Source organism: Phyllostomus discolor, chromosome 15 (assembly GCF_004126475.2).
Source record: "Phyllostomus discolor isolate MPI-MPIP mPhyDis1 chromosome 15, mPhyDis1.pri.v3, whole genome shotgun sequence".
Lineage (NCBI taxonomy): Eukaryota > Metazoa > Chordata > Mammalia > Chiroptera > Phyllostomidae > Phyllostomus > Phyllostomus discolor.
This window is the reverse complement of record NC_040917.2, coordinates 983,207-1,011,114: the sequence shown is the minus strand read 5'-3', so window position 1 is coordinate 1,011,114 and position 27,908 is coordinate 983,207. Positions and strand designations below refer to the sequence as shown.

The 27,908-nt window shown below is 45.1% G+C and overlaps 1 gene segment (V, D, J or C); it reads left to right on the top strand.

The window, feature by feature from the left end:
• Positions 1-20,420, top strand: part of LOC114489656 — a 51,959-nt gene extending 31,539 nt beyond the window's left edge. The window contains 2 exon segments of the V gene segment in view: positions 17,823-18,143; positions 20,278-20,420. Of these exon segments, the coding sequence occupies positions 17,823-18,143; positions 20,278-20,420 (464 nt within the window).
• The last annotated feature ends 7,488 nt before the right edge of the window (positions 20,421-27,908 follow it).

Sequence of the window (27,908 nt, the reverse complement as noted above, 5' to 3'; positions counted from 1 at the left end):
GGATCAATGGAACAAAATAGCCTAGAAATAAACCCATGTCTCTATGGTCAATTAGTATTTGACAAAGGGGGGAAGCATAATTTGGAGTAAAAGTAGCCCCTTCAAAATGATGTTGGAAGATCTGGAAAGATACACGCAAAATAATGAAACATATTTGCCAATGATAGCTCAGCCAAGGATTTGATTTCCAAAATTTATTTAAAAATCACCTGACTCCACTCCAGGAAGAAAAACAACCCAATAAAAAATGGGCAAAACACTAGAACAGACACTTCCTAAGGAGATCATACAAAGGACCCAGGGATATGTGAAAAGATGCTGAGCATCACTAGACATCAGGCAGGTGCAAATTAAAAGCACAATGAGATACCACTTCACACTGTGAGAATGGCCATCATGAAAAAAATCAACAAAGAAAAAGTGTTGGAGAGGATGAGGAGAAAAAGGAACCCAAGTGCACTGTTGGTGGGAATGAAGACTGGTGAAATCACTGTGGACAACCATATGGAATGTTCTCATAAAACTAAAAACGGAACTGCCTTTTGACCTGACAGTTCCACTACTGCATTATATCCTATGAACACGGAAACACCAATCCAAAAGAACCTCTGCACCCCAATGTTCACAGTAGCACAATTTACAATATCTGAGCACTGGAAGCTACCTGATTACCCATCAATATATGAATGGAATGGATCAAAAATCAACTGTACATGTATGTGATAGAATACTCACAACAGAAAGAAAGAAGCAGCTGCTACCTTATGTGACAGCATGGATGGAACTGGAGAGCATTATGCTAAGTAAAATGAGCCAGATGTGAGGGACAAATACCATATGAACTCACCTTTGAGTGGATCCTAATCAACAAAACAAAGAAGCAAGCAAAATCTAGGGAGAGACATTGAAATTAAGAAAACACTGAAAGTCACCAGAGTGGAGGTGGGAAGGGATATTGCAGGTGGAGGAAGGATAAAGGGTTTTTAGGAACATCTATAAAGGAAATATTGTGAAAACCAGGGTGGGTGAAAGCAGGGGAGAGAGATGGGGGTGGTTGTGGTGTGGGGATATGGGGGCTAAGTGCTTACAAGGGAACTTGAACGATAATAAAATAATTAAAAAAAAGAAATAAGCAAACTGATCTAAATCACTCAGTGCTGTGAGGAGGGCACTGGGGTGACAGTGGGTGACCTGTCCCAGGTGTGGCATATCAGGCCTGCAGCAGGTGATCCTTGTCTAACCAGAGGTGAGGCCTCACAGATACCATTCTTCCTCCAATGTGGGCAATTCAGTTATATCAGTGGTGAAAATATCTAACAGAGCTTGTATCCTTTTATGGAGTTCACACATTGGTTTGACATTCAACCTCAAATCTACTTTTCAGACAGAAGTACAACAAGTGAGGCCTCATCATCCGTGTGCCAGTGTGAGGAGGACAGAGCTGTGCAGTTCTCTCCACTGCACTTACTGATGTGACCTCAGGCACCGCCCTGCAGGTCAGTGACCCTGGGTCTCAGGAGGGCAGCTCCCAGGGGCTGTATTAAGGGGCCTGGTTCCTGGGCAGGGAACTTCCCTCTGTGGAGAGTGAGTTTTTCCCTTGGGCTCAGCATTCACTCTGCAGCTCTACTGACAACTGCCATGAAGGGGCCCTACCTCAGAGTCACAAAGTCCCTGGTGTGTCACATGAGGGACAGCAGGATATGTTGAGTGGGGGCAGCAGATCAGGTGACAGGCATCACCTACCTGAGAGCTGAGGAGCTGGCACTGAACATCCGTGTTCCAGGCACTGAGGAAGGTGTATGTCCCTCACGTTCAATCCACTGTATGGGTCTTTAGGCTGAGGGTGTACTTGCATAGAGTTGCCTGTGGATGAGAAAGGAGAGGGAACAGAGCTGCCACCACTTCAAACGTGCCAGAGGTGACTGCCATGTGGCAGACAGTGGGCCTTGTAGGATGCTGGAACAGACCAGTGTCATCAAACTGTGTAGCTCAGAACCAACACCACTAGGTGACACTATTGCCACCACCACTCTCTCTCAGGACATCCCCTGAGTGGTTTTATTTGCAACCATGGACAGAGAACTGGAATATTCAGACCTGCAGAGCACCTCTCAGTCCAGGAATGGACAACCTTGTCCACCTGATGCCCCACCAGCATCCAAGGCAGGGAGGAGGAGCCTTGCTGACAGCTCAGACATGACCACAGGGGAAAGACATGTGAATATGGCCCCTCCCCAAGTCATGAAAACCAGCTCATCTCCTGCACCTGCATCACCCTGTTAGGAGCCCTCCCGTGTGAGTCCATCCTCTGTGTCCACACCATGGGGTCTGCACTGCTCTGGGCTTCCCTCTTCATCACTGTCAAAGGTGCGTCCCTTTGCACCAAAATCAGCTGAGACTGCTCCTCAGGGGCTGTTCTCAGTCTGTTTCTCTGTTTGCAGGTGCCCTGAGCGAAGTTCAGCTGGTGGAGTCTGGGGGAGGCTTGGTGCAGCCCGGAGCATCTCTCAGCCTGTCCTGCAAAGCCTCTGGATTCACCTTCCCTGACTACAGCATGCACTGGGTCCACCAGGCTCCAGGGAAGGGGCTGGAGTGGGTGGCAGAAGTTAGTCAACCATCTGGAACAAAGCAGTGGTATGCTCCATCAGTTCAGGGAAGATTCACCATCTCCAGAGACAACCCTGTCAACACAGTCTCTCTTAAAATGACCAACCTGAAAACTGAAGACATGGCCGTGTATTACTGTACCAGAGACACAGTGAGGGGAAGTCAGGGTGAGCCCAGACACAAACCTCCCTGAAAAAGACAAGAGGGCTGGGCTGCAGGGGACGCCCAGGACACCAGGGGGCGCTGAGGGCACATTGAGCACAGTCATCAGCCTGGGAGCAGCTGCAGATTCAGTTTAAGGGCTGCTTTCCTGGCACGTGTGGGGTTGACTCTCCACACAACAGTTTCCCCCTGGGAGCCTCTCTCCCTTCGTGCTTCTGCTCTCACCTCTTCAGTGTCTGAGTTACAGAGGCTTGTTGTCGTAGGAGGAAAACATTCTCACATGCCTCAAGTCAGAGAGTCACATACGTTTGCTTCCTCCCATCCTAATGAATGACCAAACCTCCTGAACTTCATCAGCTGACTTCAACCAGAGGTGTTGCAGTATCTGAGAGCACAGAACCCCACAAAGCTCAGAGTCCAAGCCGGTCAGCAGAAGGACACATGCATGCTAGACGGCAGGCACCAGAGGTGTATGAATCCAACATCAAGGACACAAACTTTGGTGGGGACATTCATTGACTTGACTCCTTGTCCATGACCTCAATAGCAGTGGACATCATGCAGAAGTAGTGAGCCCCCCCCCACTATTCCTTGGTATGGAGGTCTAGGGTGTCTCCCACACAGCGGGACTATGAAAAAGTTTGTCACTTCATTGAGGAGTCTGTTGAGAGCAGGGCAGACTTTTCAGTAAGTCAGGAATGATTGGATCATGTCAGGGAAGAAGTGGCTCAGGTTTTATTGTTCATCCCTGAGAAGTTGGAGGAGAGCCCTGCTCACGGGAGGGGTTTGTGTGGTTTCAACCTCGTACCTGCAACAAACTATGGAGAGCCCCTGCTTTCTCTACCATTTGTCTTCAGGGGGGAGAGGTGGGCGAATCTTAACATGTCAGCATCACACCTCAAACACTGGACCCTGACTGTTTTCCATCCGACACCTAGGAAACATGAATGAGAACACAGAACTACCTACAGTTATGTGTATAAAACAAATTTAGTTCATAGAAAATGAGGATAATGGTTATACATAAGCAATAAGGGGAATGATAATGAATTATATGGAAGTCTTAGTTCAATTTCTAGGGTGGAACCTGTCCACCCTGCAGGGCCTTCAGCTTGTTCTGAAGGACTTGCTTCATGTTTTTGCTTCCACAGATGAGTAGCTTCTACAGGATAATGCACATCCTCAGTTTGGGGAGGTCTGCTGGAGAAGCTTTGCAACTGGGTGGGATCATGATTTGATTAATTTGTTGTTGCTATGGTTGCTGCTTGCGTTGCTCACATACTCCCATGTAAAACCTGTGGCCCATGTGATGGTGTTAGGAGGCGGGGCCTTGGGCCAAATATCAGTCCTGGGGTGGAGCTCTTTTGAAGAGGATGAGGACTTTTATAATAGAAGATTGAGGAAATTGCCTTTCCCCTTCCACCCTCTGAAATTACAGCCAGCCGCCACTAGGGAGGTGTTCTTACCAGTCATCAAAAATGCCGGCACATATTCCTGGATTTTTCACATCCAGATCTGTGAGAAATAAGTTTATCTTGTTGGTACTTTGTTACAGCACCCAGAACAGATTAGTGTTGTGGTGTAACATGACCACAAGGGCTGACTCCCTGAGGTTTCACTGCCATGTTTGTTGTGAAAAGTAGAGCATGAGTGTCATTCAAGTGATGGTCAAGGGTAAGTTTTCTCAGTTGTTTTCTTCCACAGACAAACTTTACTTGGTGAAGGTCATGGGAGGCTCCTAAACAGATGTACCAGGAAGGCATCATTAGAAGTGGGTATAATCTATGAACAGTTTTATTATTTACCATATCAGCATGGGACAAAATCCAGGTCCCAATGGAGGTAAAATCCATAAATACATGGTCCTCCTTGTCACCGTGTCACAGGGCCATGGCTGATGTGATCTTGAAGGCATCACATTAAACTCACTCAGAAAGAGCTTTGGCAAATGGGTTCAGTGTTCACTTAGGTTTTATCAGTTTAACTAATCATGTCAAGTTTTCAATCTTCCCAGAGACTGTATATAATAATGACATGTGGCATTTGGATCATAGCAGCACCTTACAGAATAGTGAATAGTGACTGCTGTGCTGTGTGCTCATTGGGCATTTGAGGTGACAGTCAGTAAGCCCTTGGGGTAGCTGAGGGGAAGAAAGTGAGTGCGGAAAATGTCCAGAGCAGGTAAAATTATCTGCACCCGATTCTCCACTCTTCCCAGTCTCTTTCTCCATGATGATGGATTCTCAGGACACAGATGAAAAGTGGGCAGAGATTCTGTCTTGAAAGAAGAAGAGAGCAGCCTGTGCAGTACCCACTGATTTCAGCTAAGGAGGGTGACGATGGGGATGAGCCTCTCTATGTGTGTTGACACATGGACAAAGTCACACATGAAATTTATTCAGAGGTGAATAGCATGAAACACTGTGCATGAGGAATGCTGCATTAGATTAAATTGTATTAAAATTACTAAAGTTAGAAATTAGCAACAACAAGAATATCTCTGCAGCATGCAGACTAACCAGTCCCTCATCAAATCCTCCACTGTCACAATGAGTGTACTTTCCCCTCTAGTCAAGTGGGGCCATCACCCAGGCACTTGACTTATTGACACTAAAGGGAGAAGTGCGTGCAATGGGCATCACCACTTACAGATAAACCAAAACTAGGTGCTGCAGCTCCTAGGGAGAGCAGCTCAAGCCCCTGGGTCTCAGTAGTTTGTATTTACTGCAGCAAGTTAACCCAGAAAAACCACCATAAAGTTTGAGCTGAGCTGGGCACTTGCTCTGATGCTTTTATGTAGTAACATTACAGACAGACTGGGGCATTCTGTGTGCATGTGTATATGTGCCCACTATTAATGAAAATCTCTTGTGCCCTGGCTGGCATAGCTCAGTGGATTGAGCATGAGCTGTGAACCAAAGCATTGCAGGTTCGATTCCCAGTCAGGACACATGCCTAGGTTGCAGGCCATGGCCCCAGGCAACCACACATTGGTCTCTCTCTCTCTCCCTCTCTCTCTCTCTCTCTCCCTCCCTCTCTCTCTCTCTCTCTCTCTCTCTCTCTCTCTCCCCCTCCCTCCCTTCCCTCTCTAAAAATAAATACATGAAATCTTAAAAAGAATAAAAAATTGATTATTTTTAAAAACAAAGAAAAAAATGAAAATCTCTTGTACACAGGTGTCCAATATGAGGTGCAGTTGGTGGAGTCAGGTGGGTGCCTGCGGCAGCCCAGATGGTCTCTGAGACTTTCCTGCAAAGGTTCTGGATTCTCATTCAGTGACTCCTATATAAACTGGATCCTCCAGGCTCCATGAAAGGGACTGGAGTGGATAGGTTTTATTAGAAACAAAGCTAAAAATCACACAACAGAATATGCTGTGTCTGTAAAAGGCAGATTCATCATCTCAGGAGATTATTCTAAAAGCGCTGTCTATCTGCAAAGGAACAGCCTGAGAGCCTAGGACTCCATGCTGTTATTACTGTGAGAAAGGCAGAGAGAGGGGAAGTCAGTGTGAACTCAGACAAAAACCTCCCTGCAGGAGGAGATGTAAACACCAGGGGGCACTCAGGGCCCACAGGTTCTGAAGACACAAAACACAAGGAGCTTAATTAAGGTTTTGCTTCATCTTTGGCAGGGAGCTTCCTCTTCACCTGACATTCAACATGTAGGTGCCTAAGAAAGCATCCACTGCAATGAGCCTCTAAAGTGTTTGGTTCACCTCTATCTACATGCATTGGGCAGATGCATATTATCTCTTACTTGGAACTCTTCCCTTAAATAGCTCTGTTGTGACTGTTGGTTTTGTGTTAGTTTGACTAGATCACAAAGTGCCCAAACATTTGGCTGATAGTTATACACAGGTGTGTCCAAGTGTGTTTACAGGTGAACTTACCTTTGAGATGGTGGCTCAGAAAAGCAGACTGTTTGCCCCAGTGAGAACAGACACCCTTAATTCCACTAAGGTACTGGCTGAAACAAACTGAAGAGGGAAAATTAACCCCTTCCCCCGCTGTGTGCTGGATTGTAGAGCTGGGACAGAGGTCTTCTTCTTCCCTGGTCACATTGGCGGTCAGCCTATAGACCAGGCTGAGTGACAGGAACAGCTCTCCTGTGTCTTCTGACTGAAATCAGAGCTCATGGACTTTGGGGAATCTCACAGTCTGTACTATGAGCATCAATTCCATATAAATGTGAACTTCAATACCGTTCAGTGAGCAAACAGGAGGATGGTGTTAATTAATGTCACATCAATTTGCAAAGGTGCTATGTAACAGGGAGCAGTCCCTGCTCCCTAGACCTGTGAGGCCCATTGAAAATTCCAGAGCCTCATGAAGACGCAGGAAAGTTCACTGAGGTTGGACAGAGCAGAACTGCATGGCATCAGAGCTCACTGAGACAGCCTCAGCAGACAAAGCTGACGACACACCACAGGATTCAGGTTCTCAGTGATCGATCTTGCAAATGAATGTTCTCCATCTTGATCTTGCATAATAACCAACTTCACCTTATTTTCTTGTGGATAAGCTCATGATGAACATTTACTGAAGTAATAGAGATTTAATCAATTCATAAGATTACTGTGGACATTTTCTTAGCAAGAATGCTTGCTTGATGCAGGCTCTAGTTGATACTGTATTATGATAACAAGACCCACATAGGGGAGATATGCACAGTGACTTAAAACATGTGTTGTCACACACAACTGACACATGCTTGTTAATCCAACACAGATCTGTGTTCCCAAAACAATGGGAACTCTGTCAGTGTTTCCTCCATAGGAGCCACCTGTGACATTCCCCAGACAGTGGGCACTGAAGCAGATGCTCTTTCCTGTCCCCAGAACTAAGTGAGAACTCAGCATCTGCTTGGGCTGCTGGATTTGGAGGATGTGGAGCCCAAATGGGGGACATCATCACTGCTCCTCCATGTCTGACCCTAGAGAATATCTCCTTTGAAAGGCAGCCTGAGTAAATGACCAATGGTATCTGAATTATTATCCCTGATGCCTTGATCAGTGTGCATAATCCATGAGGGTTGAACAAGAAACCCAGGTGCAGGAGGAGATGGTGATTCCTGCAGGGGCCGAGAGGTGCAGCTGTGGGTCACTAAGCAGCGAGTCTGTCTCCACGTGGGATGTGGAGCCTGAGGTCCATGGGGTGTATGGTCAGAAGGGAAGATAACCATATGGATGGAGCATCAAGAATAAACTAAATACTAGAGTGTCACACATAGAGATGATCTCACCTAGAAACACATACCATGACTTAGAATTCACTGGGGCACTGCCCAAGTGATAGGTACAGCAATGAAGGGAGACCTGGAGTGCATTCCATGAAAATCATCACACCATGTGCTTGTCATTCACTGAGCAGTAGAAGTGCAGTGGGATTTGGGCCACATGCAGGGACACTCAGATGGGACCTTCCCCAAAAGGAACCTGAGGATATCAGAGACCCCCAAATCCCTCATGAGTTTCAGGGCTCAGGGGCGTCTGTGTCATGCATCTGACAGATCCAGGGAAAGGGTTTCCTGGTGGCTTCACAGAGCCCTGGCTATGGGATTCCCCAGAGTCACTGGGGTTTAGTAAGGTCTGTTCTCTGTGTCCAGATAATTAAAGACACAGTGTCTCTGAGGGAGTTTCTGAAAGGCAGGGCACAACAGTCCATTCTGGACCATTGATGCTGAGAAGTTCATGCTCTGTAAGCCCTGGCAGGAACCTCCCCAGGGTAGTACAGACATGACATTAGGAGTGTGCGGGCTCCAGAAGCTCAGAGCAGTTGTGCAAGGAGCAGGTGCAGGGGGATCTGGAAAGAAGTTTCCTGTGAGAGGCTGTGTCCTTTTCTTTTCATGAAAACCTCTAAAAGGAGAGTTGATCATGTGGTGAATGTAAATATCCTATTCTACCAGGGCCTTCACCAAACTCCATGACACATGAGAACCATAGTCAGTGGTTCTAGGGCTTCTTTATATCTGAACTGTAAGGAACCATGAACACAGTCGGTCTTATTAACTCACTGGGTGGAGAATTTTGGAGACACACTGATCCAGGAAGAAGACATTCAGACATTAAAGCCCAGAATTGGTTAAGGAGGTCTCCATGTCTCTCAAAGGTGAGTTCACAATGAGGAGCATGTCCTGTGGGAGCTTGTTCCTCAGGGGGAGGAGCTGTATCAGCACAGGGATCAGAGATGATAGGGGACCCATATCCTACAACTCTGTGTTGGACTGGGACCCTCAGACACCCTGGAAGCATTTTCCTTGTGTCCTCTACCTTCTCTCAGGTGGAGTCAAGTCTTCAATTATGAATCAATCTTCTCCAGGCATATGCAAATGAGAAGAGGCAGATTATGCATATTTTAAAAGTATAAAAGTACTTTAAAAGTATATTTTATTGATCATGCTATTGAAATTGTCCCATTTTTTAATCCCTGTTATCTCCCTCCACCTTGCATCCCCCCACCTTCCTGAATCTCCCCACCCCAGTTCAGGTCCATGGGTTTTGCTTAAAAGTTCTTTGTCTTCTCCACTTGGCATACTATTCTATACTATGCTGTCTGAACAGTCTCAGACAGGGTGTCTGTATTTTCCAGAATGTAGAACTAAATTCTTATCCCACGATCTCTTCCTCATTATCCACAGCCATGAACAGGTCACCTGAGGTTAGTGGTCACATCATTTCCTTCTCCTGGAGTCTCATCTCCCTGTGTCTCCATTTAGGATTCACAGAACCAAGCATAGTTCAGACAACCAAAGCCAATCTCACTGATGGTAAGTATTATGATTCACCTTTATTTCATTAATTATTATTTTTCTATTACTTCTTTAAAGTTTGTGATACCTATCTATGCAAGGAAACCCTCTAAAAATGGTCCTTCCAGTTGTTTTTAATGAAGAGTCTCTCCATAAGCTCTGTGAATTTTCACTTTCTCAGTCGCTCTGAGTCCAGTAATAGAAAAGCACCTCTTCAACACTGTGTCTGCTTTGTGTCTTTGAAGGTCAGGAAGTCAGAGACAATCAGGTCTGAGGGCACCACCATCACTGTGTAAGCTGAGTCCCCTCCTACAAGATGTGAGCCCGTGTTCTCTTTCCCACATGTGCACTTGCCTCCAGCACTGGAGTGTGGGTAACACCAGAGATAGACACTCCATCATAATTTCATATAGAGGAGGGCTCCTATGGCCTAGAGGGGCATGTTTCAGTCTTCCCTGGATTAGTTTCAGGGTACAGGTGGGACCAGGAAGGAGGGAAAAGCCCCAGTTGCTAGGCTCATTTGCACTAGACATGGTCACCTGGACATGCCCCAGGCTGGTTCAGAATTCTGTGTTTATGTATTGAAATTCTATCATGACCAGAGTCCACAGGAGACTTTCACCTGCATTGGAGTCACTGTCTTCTCTGCAGGTCTCCAAACCCAGAACTGTGCATATAGTAGGAGAACATGAAAATAGGTCATGTCTGCTCATGAATAGGACCCTAGCCCCTACCCTGAAGTTCTGTCACTTCAGGCCAGCCTGGGATTCCCATGCATTTCCAGTCCCTGGTCAGGACAGAATATAGCTCACATAGCATGGAGTATGGGATCAGCTGGGTTTTCCTTGCTTCTATTTTAAGAGGTAATTTATGAGGACAAGAGGCACTGAGTGTGTGAGTGGATATGACTGAGAGAAACAGTGGAGGGGTGACCGTTTACTGACCTGATATCTTTGTGTCTGCAGGTGTCCAGTATTAGGTGTAATAGATGTCGTCTGGAGAAGGTTTGGTGCATCCTGGGGGGACTCTGAAATTATCCTGCATGGCATCTCAGTCCAGCTTCAGCAGCTACAAAATGAACTGGCTCTGCCCATCTCCAGAAAAGGGGTTGGAGTGGGCCTCAGGCATTAATGTACATGCTACTACCACATAATATGCCACCTCTGTGAAAGGCTAATTCACCATCTCCAGAGACAATGGCAAGAGCAGGCTGTACCTGCAAATGAGCAGCCTGAGAGCCAAGGATATGGCTGTGTATTACCATGTGACAGACATAGTGAGTATAAGTGAGTGAATGCAGATACAAACCTCACTGCAGGAGGTGTTGGGACCACCAGGGTGATCCTACCTCCCTGAACACAATGATCATTCCAGGTGAGGAGAAGTTGGAGGTGCAGGAGAAGTTGGAGGTTTGGGTGGGTTTCTTGTCTATTTTCCTTTTCATTTTACAATTTCCCTTGGGAAACTTCTCTGGTCCCTGATTCTGAGCTCACATCTGAAGTCTCTTGTGTTAGAAAAGGCTATTGTCAAGGTAGACAACATTATCACGTGGGCACAAAACAGCCTCTTTCAATCACCCTTGTGCTGAATTAGCATAAAAACAAGTGAGATAATGATTCCTTATGAGTAACTACCAGGTGAACACAAAATGTGAAGAATGATTATAAGTAAGGAAATGATGAGATAGAATTGGACAGGGGTCTTGGTCCAACCTGTGGGTCAGAATCAATTTGTTATCCCATGCCCTCAGCTTCTTAGAGGACATGGGCCAATCAACAGGTGGGGCTGTTGTGGAATCAACCTCTCAATGACTTCTAGAATATAGACAACTGCTGTATTTTCAAATAAAGGGGCATTGCATGTGGAAAACCACAATTCCCTTCTGCCCATTTGTGATGACATGTGCCTTATTTCCCTTGATTTCTACCTGCAGAATCTTTAGAGTTTTCATTTTTCAATAACACCTGTCCATAAATATTTAGCTATTTTTAGATGATATAATATCCTGCTATATGCCCTGTACTTCCTTCTGGGACCTCACTTAAAATGCCTTTAAATCTATATTCCCAATAACACAATGTCAGTGAAAATCAGTCATGATTGTGTCATGTGACACAACATTAGCCCAGCATCCACTGTTTATCCAGTTCCACAGTCACTTCCCGGTTTATGGATTTTTTAAATTACTTTATTGTTGTTCAATTATAATTGTCTGCATTTTCTCCCCACCCCTCCCCCACCATAGCCAAACCCACCTCCCTCCTTTGCTTCCACCCTCCCCCTTGGTTTTGTCCATGTGTCCTCTATAGTCCTTCCTGAAAACTCTTCTCCCCCCTGCCCCCTCTCCCCTCTCCTTTGGCTATTGTTAGATTGTTCTTAATTTAATTGTCTCTGGATATAATATTTTTTTTTCTTTCGTTGATTGTGTAGATTTATGTTTTCTTTTTCCCCAGCAGTGCTCCACTCCTGGCTCCAGAGCCTATTCTAGCCCCTATGGCTGCTGCAACCAGTCAACTGGGACATCAGAGGTTGGCCATTCTTCCTGGGACTTTTTTGTAAAAACCCTCTACAGAAAACCCATTGAAATATTAGTAACTTAGACTTTGTTCAAATTAAGTGAATTTTTCCCAACAAAGTTCCACTAAGCCATTGTAAAGACTTCCAAATCACATGTTTGATGCAAAAAAAAATATTTATTATACATTAAGAATGTTATATGCTTCATGGGAGAGCCCAGAACCCTCTGCCCACAGTGATGATCACCAGAAACAGGGCCAAGGGAGGCTGCAGTGAGGGTTTCATGTCTGGGTGGGAGTTCCCTTTCCTGTGAGCAAATCTGTCCTTGGAATTCTCTTCATTTCCTTCCCTCTGGACCTCAACATCACTGGCAACAGTAGACTGAGAAAACAGGTCAGTTAACCAGCTCCCATAATGTTTGAAATGTGAAGAATTCTAAGTTGTGATGAGTGACACAGGCATACTCACTATTCACATTTCTAGTTTTCTCTGCATGTAAAAAATTATTTCTGATGTAATTAGTCTGGAGTCTCTACAGTGTGCCCTGGGCTTGCAGCAGGGAAAAGTTTGCACTGGGAGCTGTAGCCACAGTCACACTTCCAACATCAAGTGTCAATAATGCCCAACCCTTCTGTGCGTGGGAGGTAGTTTTTCAGATCAAGGAGCAGTTATGAATGAAGAGAAATGTGACTTTGAAAATGAGTCTGCTTTATTTTTTTTATTTTATATGGCAAAATAGATATTATTTGTATTTACTTTATGACACAAACATTTGGACATTATGGATATGTTATAGTTTTCATATTTAGGAATTATCTGAAAATGCTAATAATGCATTTCATATCAGTGTGAAAAGTGTATGAAAATTTGAGTGTCACCTACTCATCTGGTCCACCATTTCTTTTTATGCTTGGAAACTTGAGGCCGTCCTTTAATCCCATTCCAATGTGTCTCATAAACCAAGGGATCCCCTGTCCCTGATGCACACGGTGAGTGAGATCACAAGAAGTGATGTCCCTACAGAGGTTCCAGAATGACGAGGGTACCTGACCTAAGTCCCTCCCCACTTTACAGGAAAGGCTGCCCCACATATGAATTTCTCTCTCAGCTCCAGGGTAACTCCTTCCCTTGGCAATTGGTGCTTATATCTCTCTCCTCACATGGGGCTGAGGTGTCTGGAAAGACAGAGTTGTGCTGTAGAAGAAAATGGGACTGCTAAGTCTCTTCCTGTGCCTGGTGACAGCTCCCCAGGGTGAGTGTCTCAGATGTCAAGCATAGGTCTATGGGATAGTGGTGACTGTACCTGATTGACAAGGACTGATGTACCTTGTCCCCAGCTGTCCTGTCTGATGTGTAGCTGCAGGAGTCAGGACTTGGACTTATGAAAACCTTGCAGACCTTCTCCTCACCTGCACTGTCTCTGGGTTCTCTTTTATAAGCTATCACATGCAACGCACCCACCAGGCTCCAGAGAAGGGGTTGCAGTGGGTCTGTGCTATATGGAGCTGTGGAAGTACAGAGTACAACCTGATGCTGAAATCCTGGTTCAGCATCACCAGGGACACCTCCAAGAGGCAAGTTTATTTAACACTGAGCAGCCTCACAGCCCAGGACACAGCTGTGTATTCCTGTATGAGAAACACAGTGAGGAAAAGTTAGTGTGATCCCAGGCACAAATCTCCGTGTGGGAGACAGGAAAGCTTGGTTGCAGGGACTGGTCAGGATGACAGGGACGCCCTTCTCTCACTAACCACAGAGAATAGCCCCAGGGGCAGGTGTGGGCCTGGTTGGGAAGGATGGGGCTTCCTCTTGGCAGCAGGGATTTCCTCTGGAAACACTCAGCTGCATCCAGACACACAGCCTTCTTCTCTGTGAATCTAATTTCTGAAGTTTTCACTGCAGACAATAAACAAGGGGAAATATCATGAGGGTCCATAGAACTTTTCTTCACCAAGTTCCTATTTTTTTCCCTTTCTTAACAAATTGCATCACATTTTCTTACAAAATTATACTTAAAATGTCACAGAGGAGTGTTTGATCCAGAACAAATTCTATGTTCATAGTAAAACATAAGCACATATTTACAGGCCTTTTATCTGTGCTAGTAGAAGCTAAAACATCCCAAAACTCCTTCTAATTGTACAATTAGCAAACTAGGGAACATGCATGAATGGATTGCTACTCAGCACTGAAAATAATGATCAGCTGATATGGGCAGAATAAAGGTAGATCTCAGTGATTACTTAGCCTGGAATGCTCCAGGCTCAGAGAACAAAGGGGTGTGTCCTGGTGCTCACAGGGCCATCCTAGGAGGACAGTGGGAGGCTGGGATTTCTGTCCCTTTCTCACTGTGACCAGGTGGGAAACTGCACTCTGTGTACTGAGGGTTCCCTCATTCTCAGCAGGGCCCTGAGGGATGGATGGCTCCACACAGGGAAACAAACACCTCCAGGCTCCTGTGAATGCACAGCACCCACCACCAGGTCTGCTGTTGTCCTGACAGCAGCTGTCTCCTCCAGGTGCCTCTGTCTTTGGTTCCCCTGCAAGCACAAGATCCCAGGGAAGCAGACACTCCACTGACCACCCATCCCCTGCAATGGACTTTCACCTCACCCAGTGGCCATGGGAATGTCCATGGGAATCTATATCCATGGGAATAGATCTAGAACTCTACCTGATGGCTGATCTCTAGCCTTTTACCAGAAAAAAACTTAGAGGTGGGTTATTCACCTGCTGGTGGGGACAAAGATGGCTGTGCTCCACACTCAGAAATATCTGAGTGCTCAGATCTCAATACCTGGCAGCTCCTGTCTGCATGACCCACTTGCTTTGGTGGGTGAACCCTGCCAGGCAAGTCAGGGTGAAACAGTCAGTGAACCAGGGTCCCAAGGGTGCTGTTTCCAGTACAAGACCTCCATCCCAGGACTGGGGTCAAATGGGCAGAATGAGTCCTGTCACTTGGTGGCAGCTGATTGAAGCTCAAACTCATCAGCCAGCAGCTTGATCTTGAATGAAGGATGATGACACCTTCTCTCCTGAAAAGGGAACCTGTGACCAGGGGCTGGCAGTGTGGAATCTGTGCTCCTGAATGCACTTGTCTTGAATGCATTTGCTGCACTGGAATGTGGAAGGGGGGCGGGTGTGTGCCTTCACATATGTTGTCCAGCTGTTCCCACTGTCAGCATAATCTCTGGAGTAAATTCTTCTTCACCATCCGTGTTCCAGTTGGACCATCTCCAGTCATGGTAGCAATTAAAAAAAATCTGCATTTCCACCAGGACTGAAATCCTTGTAGCTCCTTGTGAGTGTGAGTGGGGGGCTGGGACAGCAGCATTCCTGGACCTTGGACTGAGCCTTATTTTTAGGCTTAGTTGTGCTCAGTCTGGGCTGTGTACTCGCAGCTTTTCCTGTAACTCAGCATCAATAACATTTTTGTGTAAATGGTGTAATTTACCATATGTTGCTGGGTGTACTGTGCACCTATTTTTTTTTTTGCCAAATATTTCAGGAATAAAACTTTCATTTTAATATTTTACTTCAATTTTTATTTAGGTTTATTTAGAAACACAACTGATTGACATATGTCTGAGTATTATTTTGCATATAGAGATTTTCTTCATTTCTAGAATTATACTTTTAATGGATAAGCACAAATAAAAGAATTAAAATATTTATATAGATAAGGGAGTTGTACTACCCATGTATAATGCACAGCCCTCTTTTTCCCTCACACATTTGGGAAAAATGTGTGCATTAACACAACAAACTATGGTACATTAACTGACTTTATACTAAATCCATGTTAGAGGCTCAACAAAGTAGGGCTGGAGGGGGTAGGTCTTATTGGAATCTAAAGTCAGGGGACACATTATGTGACAGGCAGATGCTCCATCTAAAGAGATGATTCAGAACATTGTTAATGTGCAGACAGACACCTCCCTGTACTACTCAGCGAGAGACTCAGAGACATAAAGTCAGGGTGAGCTCAGATACACAGCTCCCTGTGCAAAATCAAAGAGGCTGAACTGCAGGGTGTTCTCAAGACTTGGGGCAAAGTCAAAAACAAACCAGTTCTTGAACCACCGGGACTCTGACCAACCAGGCTCAGTTTTCTGGGTCCCCTTTTCCTTACTCATCTCCTGTATCTGCTCGTGAGGAGATGCCCATCCATTGTCGTCCCATTGTCCTGCCTTCGTGTTTCTGGCTGCACTCTTTCAGAATGGGGACCTGTGAGCTATAGGCCAGTGATGACCCCCACATGTTGGGTCTGTGTTGGCTACACTGACTAGACAAGGTCCCCTGGATCTGACCCTCTCTAGGGCAAGCCAGGACCCTTCTCACCACAGACCCTGCAGGTCCCAGGTGCAGGGAGAACAGGAAGCCACAAGGGCAGGCAATCTCAAGTCTTCACATCAAATGTGTTTTCTTTTGGTCTGTTGTCAAAGCAGGTCACTCAAAAGATTCAGCTCAGGGTGTGGTCCTGTGCATGTGCCAGGAAGTGTGGAGAAGGGAGATCTGAGGTTCAGTACCATGAACATTATCACAGTGTGTGTGTGTGTGTGTGTGTGTGTGTGTGTGTAATTCATTGAGCAGGAGATGGGCAGTGTTAATAGGGCCATATACTGGGATCCTCATATCATACCTGCAAAGACAGGACCATGAGGACATAACAGACCCCAAGCCCCAGTTCAGGGCTCTAGGGAGTTGGCTGAGTCAGGGCATCATGTAGCTCCAAGGAGGAAGCTCCCTGGTGGCTTCAAAAAGCCCTGGCTATGGGTTTCCCTGCAGAGTCACTGGGGTTTAGTACAGACAATTCAGTGGCCAGAGATATCAAAGCACATTGTGTCCCTAAGGGAGAAGCCTAAAGTCAGATCCAGACTTTAACTCTAGACTAGAGGTGATGAGAACTCCATGTCCTGTGAGCCCATACAGGACCCTCCCTTTGAGAGTGAAGTCTGGGCAGCAGGGGCCAGAGTAGACCCACGAGCTCAGGACCGCTGTCCAGGAGCAGGTGCAGAGAGAGCTGGGGCAAGACTTCCAGTGAGGGTCTGGGTCTTCCTCTTTTCAGTAAATCATCTAAAATATTTCACACATGAGGTGACTATTAACATCCAATTCCACCAGAGAATTTACCCAACCAAATAAAACATGAGAACCAAAATCATCAGGGACATTTCTATAGTTTACGTATATCTGAATTGGAAGGATCTGAGGAGAGGGGTGGTTTCATTCACTCACTGGGTGCAGCATTTGGAGGACACACTGTTCAAGGAAGGACATTCAGGCATTGAGTCCAGAACTGGTCCAGGTGGTCTCTGTGTCACTCAAAAGTGGGTTCTTAATGAGGATCATGTGCTGTGGGGGATTGCTCCTCTGTGGGAGAAGTGATGATTCCCCAGAGATTAGTGACCTGACAGGGGACACATATTTTACAACAGTGGCTGGGACTTGGACCCTGAGTCTTCCACTGAGCATGGGCCCTGTGTCCTCTAGTTCTCTCAGGTGGGGTCAAGTCTTCAGCTATAAAACACTGTGTCTCATGAATATGCAAATTATAAGAAGTAGACTATGTTAAATGTGGGCCAGTCTGTGCCCTGAGATCATCACCCACAGCCACACCCTCCCCTTAAGAATTCCTGACTGCACAGCCCCTCACCATGGACTGGAGCTGGAGAGCCCTCTTCCTGGTGGCAGTGGCTACAAGTAAGTGGCTCTTTTGTTCCTAGGTTGAGGAGGGGACCAGGGACAGTCAAGAGATATTTTCAACCCTTCCTGCCTCCTCTCCACAGGTGTCCACTCCCAGGTGCAGCTGGTCCAGTCTGGGGCTGAGGTGAAGAAGCCTGGGGCCTCAGTGAAGATCTCCTGCAAGGCTTCTGGGTACACCTTCACCAGCAACCGGATGCACTGGGTGCGGCAGGCCCCAGGTCAAGGCCTTGAGTGGATGGGGAATGTTTACCCTAGAGATAGTGACACCAACTACGCGCAGAAGTTCCAGGGCAGACTCACCATAACTGCAGACAAGTCCACAAGCACAGCCTACATGGAGCTGAGCAGCCTGAGAGCCGAGGACACGGCCGTGTATTACTGTGCGAGAGACACAGTGAGGGGAAGTCAGTGTGAGCCCAGACACAAACCTCCTTAGGGGAGCCAGGAGGGCTGGGCTGCAGGGGGAGCTCAGATCATACCAACCACAGAGAACAAATGCAGGGGCAGGTGTGGGTCTGGGCAGGAAGGAAGGGGCTTTCTCTTGGGAGCAGGGATTTCCTCTCCAAACTCTCAGCTGCATCCAGGGACACTTCTTCCTTCTGTGTGGCTCTCATTTCTGACACTGTCACTGCAGACAGCAAAGGAAGAGGTGAAGCTGTCTGTTTGCAGATCAGACTTCAGCTGTACCTGGGACACCCTCCTGGCTCCTGTGTGTCCTTTATCTTCCTTGTCAGTGAACCACCCTGAGTGCTCTCATCATACCGGAGGTTGGACCCATTTCCCACAAAGTGGAGTCCAGCCTTGTCCAGGCCCCTGTGTGCTGAGCTCAGGCTCTCGGTTCCCCAGCATGCATACAATGTCCTCACACATTTCCTTCCTTCTGGCTGGCACCCTTCATCCTACAGGTGTCCTGATCATCCCCCAGCTCCTCCACCCTCAGGTCCCTGTCCTCCCTGCCACCTGTTACCCTCTTGCCCCTCATTTACTGGATGGATGTGCAGATGCACCCCAACTCTGTTTCAACAATAACAGTATCATTCCCCTGATGTTCTCTGGTTTCATTTTGAAAAGGACACATGATTCTATTTTATGTCCCAACTTGAGAATTCCTGATAATCCCCAGGTCAACACCTCTAACTCAGTCACCCCTAACGTAATCACTCTGCAGAGTCCTGTCATACAAGGGAACACTCACCAGTCCCAGCAGCCGGAATCTGGATGTTTTCTAGGGTCCAGGTTCAGCCATTCTGGTTCCCTGAGGATCATGGTCTCACCTGCACCTCAGGGACCTGGGGGCAGACACCCTTCCTGAGGTTCTTGAAGTTGTGTTGAAAACTGTGATTGTGTGCATGTGTGTACACACACATGTTAAAATGTTGATGTGTGTTTTTGTGACTGTGTGTGGTGTGTGCATCCATGTGTGATATAACCTATGTTCTGAGTCTCCCATAGTTCACAGAACAAGGACCTTCCCACGTGTCAGTGAGAACCAGGCCCCAGGGAGAGCACAACCCACTAGAAAGATTGTGTTTCCCTTTCTGTCAGCTGGGTGTGAGCACAAGGAAAATTGTGTGTTATGGACACAACATGCTTAAAGCCTGAAAATTCAGGTGTCCTTACTCAAAGTGCCCCATTTTCCCAGGTGTCCTGTCAGGAGTCAGCTGCACAAGTCAGCATCAGGACTGGTGAATCCCAGAGCACAGCTGCCAGAATAGGGAGCATGGGACCAGTGTTAATGCACAGCCCAGCCTTCCCTACAGAGCAGAATATTGACCCAGAGGCATGTCCTGGATCAGCTCTCCCTGCAGCTGATTTCCAGTATCACCAAGAACATGGCCATAAGTTGCAGTACCATGTAAATGCAGTGAGACAATGCCAGCCCAGGCACCTAAGCCCATCTGTAGGGGGCAGGGTTTGGCTGGGCTCCTGGGGTTTCTCAGCACAGTGGGTGCCTGGGGCCCATCTGGTGAGCAGGTGCAGAGAGAGGTTAGAAAAAAGGATTCTTGAATTAGCCTAAAATTCCTCTCCGTGTTCAGAAAATGCCTTCACATAAACCTTCCCTCTCATCCTTCTATTTATGTGTGCATCTGTTTCTAGGTGTGTGAGTGTGTTAGTTAACATGTGCATCTGTGTGTGGGTGAGTGCTACTGTTTGATTTACCTGCATGAACAATTTTATGTGTTCTTGAGTGTGTGTGGTGATTGCCTTCTTGTATGCATAGTTTAATGTGTGTTTCTAAGTATTTTTATGTTCTTGGTGCTGGCATGGCTTTTATGGAAAAGTAAAGGCTTAATGTTCCTTTATAGCATTTCCTAATTTCCAACTAACTGCTCAGCTGCTGAATAATATGCATGATGATACATCTTAGTACACATGCTGTTCCTTGGTGTCTTTTTATCTTTTTACCCATCAGTCTATGCTCTGCAGGCATCCTGCTGGTGATTTGTGTGTGTGTGCAGCTTTGCACCTGTCTCTCAGGTAGACATGGCTGCACATGGTGTCTGACTCCCCATGTACCCCTCCCTGTCCTGCCTCCAGTTCCCATGGACCCTCCATCTGCTGACAGGCCTGATCAGGCTCAGAAGTGGTGGTTCGACCCATCATCTCGGGATACATATGGATCCCTGAAAGGGCTGTCAGTTCAGTGCTCCAGACACAGGATCCCCCACATTCAACCTTAGGAGGAGCCCCTCTCTTCTGCAGGAAGCAGTGCTAACAGCACAGTGAGGTATGGGCCTCTGAGGACTTGGATGTGCACCATGGATCTCCTTCAAGATTTCCTCCTGGATCCAAAGGTGTAACCTGGACTGTAGGGGGCATTTGCATTGAGATTGTGTTGGGTCCTAGGAACAGTCCAGGTGACCTCGACTCCCTGGCTCTGATGTTCAACAGGCCCCATCCATGATCATGATGGTCATACAGGGCACAGCTTTAATCAAAACATCTACTAGAAAGAAACAGATGACCTTGTCCCAATTGTAAGTAAATGTCACATTGGACTCTTCAGTATGTTACAAAATGTGCGCCTAGTGAACATATCTGCTAGCAGAGTGACCAGCATCCTTCCTATTCTCTTCGTACGTGACCTGTACATACACAGCCACATGCTCTCATGCACAGTAACACACAGAATCACACCCCAGTCAGTCACCCACAGTCAAAAACCATAACACACAGTCATATGCTTGTTTTTGAAAATTGTGTGCATTCACACATGAGCTGTGATACAAAACTGTTTGTGTCATTGCACACCCTTTCCTCTAAAATATTTCAGAAGTTTTTTCCACTCATTAGTGCCCAGTCTACATAATGCTTAGGTCTATGGTTCTCCTGCTGCTATTGCTACAATGTGTATTTAACGGACACCCTTAAATGGCTTTCATTTTCTGTTTACCTCCTACAGCAGCAATTATTATAAATAAAACTGTGTTTTGGAATTGATAAGGTAATGAGAATATATAAGTAGATCCATAAGTGAAAAGTGTAATTGTGAGCAACTTTGTAATTTGGTTTCAATGATTTTAGGAGCCTATTCAGAAACGTTATTCCAAGTTACATTTAGTCACCAGAAAACAGCAGAGCTAACCTCACCACTGACCCCTATGTCATGATACAAAAGTATAGCTTCTTTATTTCCATAACTGCAGTTCAGCATGGCGAACTTGCATTTTAATCTATAACTTTGTTCCATAATAATCTTTATAAAGTCAGTAAAGTGCACAATTAAATACTGGTCACATGAATGGGGAGGAGAGCTGTGAAGAAATGTCCAGGAGAGTTCACCGTGGGCTGAAATGAGGGAGAACACTGCGCTCTACCTGGCGGCCCCACATGCCCCTTATTCTCCTCTTCAGTCTCTGCTGCTCTTAGCAAAGTAGAGAAGGGAAATGAGGGCAGAAACAGAAACCTCAGCATAGTGCAGTGTAAGTGCAGCATGCTGGTGGTGTTGGAGATGGGGCTGACCTGTTACAGAGTGTGGCCAGATATCACAGGCTAGATGTAATGGGGACATCATAACATTTGTGATATCCAGTTTTATATATTTTAAAATTCGTAGTTGTGGTAGAAAATACAAAAAGGGTCATCTTATTATGTGAAGTATACATTTCAGTTATGTTAAGTGTATTCTCTTTGACATAGAACAGGGTAAAGAACACTTTCATCTTGCAAATGTGACATTTTACACACATAAATCCACTTACCCCTTCCCACCTCTGGCACTTGCCACCCTACTTTCCATTTCAATACACCTGCCTACTCTGGATAGACAACTTGTGTAAGTGGAATCAGACAGAGCAGTCTTCTTGTGGCTGTCTCATTTCTCTCATCAGAAAGTCCTCAAGGTCCATCCACAGTGAAGCATCTGACAGGGTTTCCCATTCTCAGTGTTGTGTGATACTCCAGTGTGTGTATGAACCACATTATGACCATCCTTTTGTCCTTTAAGGAACATTTAGGTTGCTTCCACCTATTGTCTGTTCTAAATTTGCTGCTATGATCATGGCTGTCTAACTATCTCTGTGACATTACTGTAGATGTACAGCCGGGAGTCAAACTGCTGCACCATATGGCACCTCTATTTTCAATTTTTGAAAAGCCTCCTTGCTCTTTTTCCTAGTGGGTGCAGAAGAGCTCCTATTTTATATATTCTTGCCAGCATTTGTTATTTCGTTTGGTTTCTTTTCATGATAAGCTTCTTAATGGATGTGAAGTGACACCACATTGTGGTTTTGATTTGCATTTATCTAATTATCACTAATTTGACCATCTTTTCAAATGTATGTTGCACATTTCTATGTCAGCTTTGAGAAATATCTATTTCATTTTCACCCCACACTTCTTTCAGTTGTATGGAAATATGATCATTCTTCATTATATATGTGTAAGGTCTACAACATAATGAATGGACTTAAATAAATAACTTGTGAAACGATTAACACAGAAACAGAGTTATGTCTATAATTTCATATAGACACAGGAAAATACAAAGGAAGGGAAGAGAAGAAAATAGAAGAAAAAGAAGGAAATGGGGGTTTCTTTGTGCTCAAAAGTTTCAGGATCAATTCTCTTTAGCAAAATTCACACATACTGCACGGAAGTGTAAAATTGAGTCATCATGCTCTTTGTTATATGCCTTGCTTTGTTACAGGACTCACATATTCTGTGACTGGAAGTTTGTGCCTTCAGATCATCAACATCCACTTCTACCACTGTGCAAACCCCAGCCCAAGTAACACAAATAGGACTTTTATAATTATTTCTTTTAGAATTCTCATGCAACAATGATCACAGTATTTGTTTTTCTAGCCTTCACTTTTCTGAGTACCATTTTTCCCCACAAGGTATATTTATGTTGTCACTAATGGGAGGATTTTATTCCATTTATAGTGAATGGGAGTCCATTAAACATATTTTCTGTATCCATGGTTTTTTTATATATAATGCTAAAATAAACATGAAACTACAGATAACACACTGTATAGTGGTTTTGATTCCTCTGATGCATACCCAGAGGTGGAATGTATATGTCCTAAGGCATTTCTGTTTTTAATTTTTTAAAGGATTTCCATATTGTTTTCCTTTAACTGTACCAATTCACACTCCCATGCAGAGTGTGCATGGTTCCACTGATAGCATATCCATGCTATCCTTTCTAATCACTTGTTTACACTCATTAGTTGTTGTTTAATTTGGATTTGTGATGATAATTTGTAGAGGTTCATTTTATATTGTGGGTGTTAACACATGATTTGATATATGACTTGCAAACAGTTGCCCCAATGCAGAGGTTGCCTTTCCTACTGTTAATGATATTATTTCCATGCACACATGAGGTTGAGTTTAATGTAAGTGAATGTGTCCCTATTTAATCTTGTTTATTGTGTTTTATGTCATATTCAGTAAATTATTTTCAAATCTGAAGTCATCAAGTTTTTTTTCTCTATGTTTTGTTTTAGGGTTTTTATGCTTTTATGTCTACATTCAGGTCTTTAATCCATTTTGAGTTAATGTTTCTACATGGCATATGATAGGGTTTGGATTTATTCCCTTCACGTGGATATCTGGTGAACCTCATACCAATTGTTGTTACTACTGCCCTTTCCACATCATGTGGTCAATAAATGCAGGAAAAATTGACAAAATGTAACACATAATCTTGGGAAGAAAAACATTCGAGACACTAAAGACAGAAGGAAAGTGCTTCATATAATCAAGGCAATGTATAAAAGCCCACAGGTAACATGATTCTCAGTAGTGAAAATAATGGAAACTTTTTTTCTAAGATCAGGAGCAAGTCAAACATGCCTACTCTCACCTCTGGCATTCAGCATAGCACAGAATTCTTACTAGGAGCACTTTGGCAGGAAAATCAAATAAAATTTACCCAAATCAGAAAAGTAAAATGATCACTATTCACACATGACATGAACTTACCATGGACTTCCATTGGATTTCAATAATTAAATGGAGGTTTTCATTTGCAGAACATTGTAATATGTGTCTGGATTTCCTTTGCACTGTGGCATGTGACATTCCTACATTCCTTGGACACAGCAGGAGCTAAAGTGCACATGTGAAGGAACTTGACGTGAGTCCATGAGTGTGTGTGTGTGCACATGTGGGGGTTGCAAACTTCAGGGTATAGCATTGTGCTTTGTGTCTATCATAACTCCAACTTTGTGTAATATCAAAAGATGTATTAGTGAAGCAACACGTTCCCTTTGATTAACTCTTTTTTTAAGATTTTATTTATTTATTTTTAGAAAGGGAAGGGAGGGAGAAAAAGAGAGAGAGAGAAACATCAATGTGTAGTTGCTGGGGTCTGTGGCCTGCAGCCCAGGCAATGTGCCCTGACTGGGAATTGAACATGCGATGCTTTGTTTCACAGCCCATGCTCAATCCACTGAGCTATGCCAGCCAGGGCTTGAATAACTCTTTATAATGAAAACAATTCCTCCTTAATATAAATTGAGTGTGTAACCAAATGTAGACTCATCTTACTCTTTCTGAGATTCTGAAAAATGAGGTCATCCCAGGACATACGGGTTTTGCCTTTGGCTTGCTGTGCAAGAGGGCAGTTGATGCGTTCTCATGGTTGGTGTGTCATTCTCAGCCCATTTGCAGGAATGCTGCAGTCTCCCCTCTGACCCTGAGAGCACTGGGATGTGCAGTAGTGTAATTGCACTGCTGCTCAGTCTCATTTTCCACAAAAATCAGCAGGAGAGGCCCCATTGAAACCAGAAATGCAATCAAAGCAGAACTGGGGTTTCACTACCACAGTACAAGATAGGGAGTCATCTTATTTAATGCAAAAAGTGCAAAAAAAGTCTGTTTCCTACAAACCATGGAGTTCAGGATGGCCACCATAGAGGTGCAAACACAGCACTGTAATGATCTAGAAACGCCCAGTTTCTTCGGGTTATTTCATGTAGTAATGGGAATGATGTGGATCGAGGACTCTCAGGAACAACAGGAAAGGGAACTGTCACCAGTGCTGTTATCTGTGTCCTGTGTGTGTCTCCACCAGCTGCTGGAACCTGCCTTGCCCTGGTAATGGGATGTCATTGTCTCTCTTGTCTTACTGGAAACCATGCAAGGCCCCAAGTCCCTGGCAAATTCCAGTGGAGCTGGCACCTAAAGCCAACACTGCTGTGAACACACCCTTGCTCACACAGTGAGCACAGATGACTTGTCCACCCTCATGCCCCCACTCCATTCGTCAGCTGAATCTGACAATGAGTGACAAGGCAGCACATCAGCTGGACTCACTGTGCTCCAAACCATCTTCACAGTCCTGGTGTGAAGGGAAATGAAACGAGCTGTTGAAACATGTGTTGTGTGCACAAAAGGAGATAAAGGCATGAGGGCTGGTGTACAGGAATAATGAGTGTGCACTTACACTCACCACGAGGTGTCTGAGGACATTTCCACTGCACAGACTTCACCACCACCTTGGGGTTTGGAAGGAGGCATGAGGGAACATGCTGCTAAGAGAATACAAGTCTCCCCACCTCTTCTCCTCTCTTTTCCTACAGAATGTTGTGGACCTGTTCCCGAAGGTGTTAGAGACAAGTTTCCCTAAGCAAGCAAGGCTCAGTGAACTGCATATTTCACCATTTATGTCAAAATTCTTACAACCAGAATGGGTGCACTTGCCTTCACTCCATCCAGTACAGTTGAAGGGATACACAAGAGTCCAGAGCAGTTTACTTAACATTTTTGTTTGTGAATAAGAATAAAATAAACCACTGCAATTTACATGTTAGAAAAATAAAATTGGGCCCTGGCCAGTGTAGCACAGTGGATTGACTGCTGGCCTGTGAACCAAAGTGTCACTTGGTTCAATTCCCCATCAAGGCACAGGCCTGGGTTGCTGGCCTGGTCCCTGGTTCAAGACAACCACACCTTGATGCTTCTCTCCCTTTCTTTCTCCCTCCTTTCCTCTCTCTCTAAAAATAAATAAATAGGCCCTGACTGGTGTAGCTCAGTGGATTTGGTGTTGGCCTACAACTAAAAAAATCAATAAGTAAAATATTAAAAAAAAAAGAAAACTAAATTTGGCAGAAGTCCTCCATATTGAACTGGGATATTTGCTCTTTGTCCACATATTTTAGAGTCACCCAGATGTTACACAGTGAACATGAGCTCTGGCCTCTCCTGCTCACACAAATCACACTTCATTGGCTCTCGTCTCCCTTAGGTTCTTTTATAACAAGGGTGCTGCCCTCATTCAAGGTGATGGAATTGACGCTGGACTCCTCCTTAGCCAGGAACTGAGAACCAGGTCATCTTCATCCTGGGGTGAGCTGTGCTTCCTTCCACTCCAGGGAGCCTCAGGTGGTGGGCATTCGGGCCTGAAACTGGGGACCTCTAGATGATGGGATGGTGGAGGGTGATTGTGAAGCACAGACCAATGAGAGGTGCTCAGCCTCAGTCCCTGGTCCACAGCATCTCTGACTCCTTAGGTTCTGTGACCAGGCTTGAATTTCCTTTGGTAACTGAGGATGGCAAGGGTCAGACCCTTAGATGAGGGTTCATGAACTTAAACTTTAATTGATTACCCAAGGAAGATACAGAATCTGTCTGAACCCCTTTTCAAGAATTTCCAGAAATCCAGATCATCACACATTTTATATTTTCAGATAAAACTGAGTACTTTGTACAGGTTGAGTAAGATATGTCAACCTCACAATGAACAAGGCTGAATGGCCTTGGTGGAGGGATGGCACAGACCAAGGGAACAGGGGATGTGAGACCTCAGCAGATGCCAGTGCGAACTAGGACTGACCCAGAGAGCACAGGCTGAGAAGGCAATACATTGATTTCCTCCAAAATTTTAATTATTTTTAGTTTTGAAAGATTACTTTAAGAAAATTACAAAACATAGGGATATAATTAAAGCATGCAGTTTACAAAGTGGTATAAACAGAAGATATAAGCAACATTTACTACATGTTATTAATAAGAATGCAGAATTGTATAACTTTCTGTATCAAGAATGAGGGGCCCCCAGTCTCCCCACAATGTAGAGGCAGGTATCATGTAAAGGGAACATCATAATTACATAAAGCAAAATAAATGAGTCTTCATGAAGAACTGTGCTTTATATAGGGTGATATTTACAGCGATTCTGACATCATACATTGTTTTATAGTCCTGCCTAGCTAGGTGAAGACTAGGGTCTGAGAACATTGTCACTGGGAGATTGTGTCCTGTGCAAATGGTGTCACAGTGTAACCACACAGCCCTGGAGGGATCAGCCACACTGACCACATGGCCTGTGGTTTTATACAGCTTGCAGGGCAGTGGGCTGGCTTTCATGTCTATCAGTGCAGATATGTTTGCCCTACCTCAGGTGCTATCACATGCCATAACCAACGGTGTTCCCAGGCATTAGGGATACTTGAGCCCCTTTAGGGTCTTATGGGACACTCTCCAATATGTGGTCTGTTGTTGACCACAAAGCTGTATGTGTGCATGACTGTACAGCAAACTGCAGTTGTAGAGTGTGGAGATGGCAGACAGGTTTAATGCAATGCTTCTGATTTAAAATTGTTTCTGGAAAAAATGTTCATTCTTTTTAACAGCAACTTGAAAGATGCATGAAATTGGACTAATGCTGACCAGTGCATCCTGCCTGGCATTTACTGTTATGATCACAGAGATCA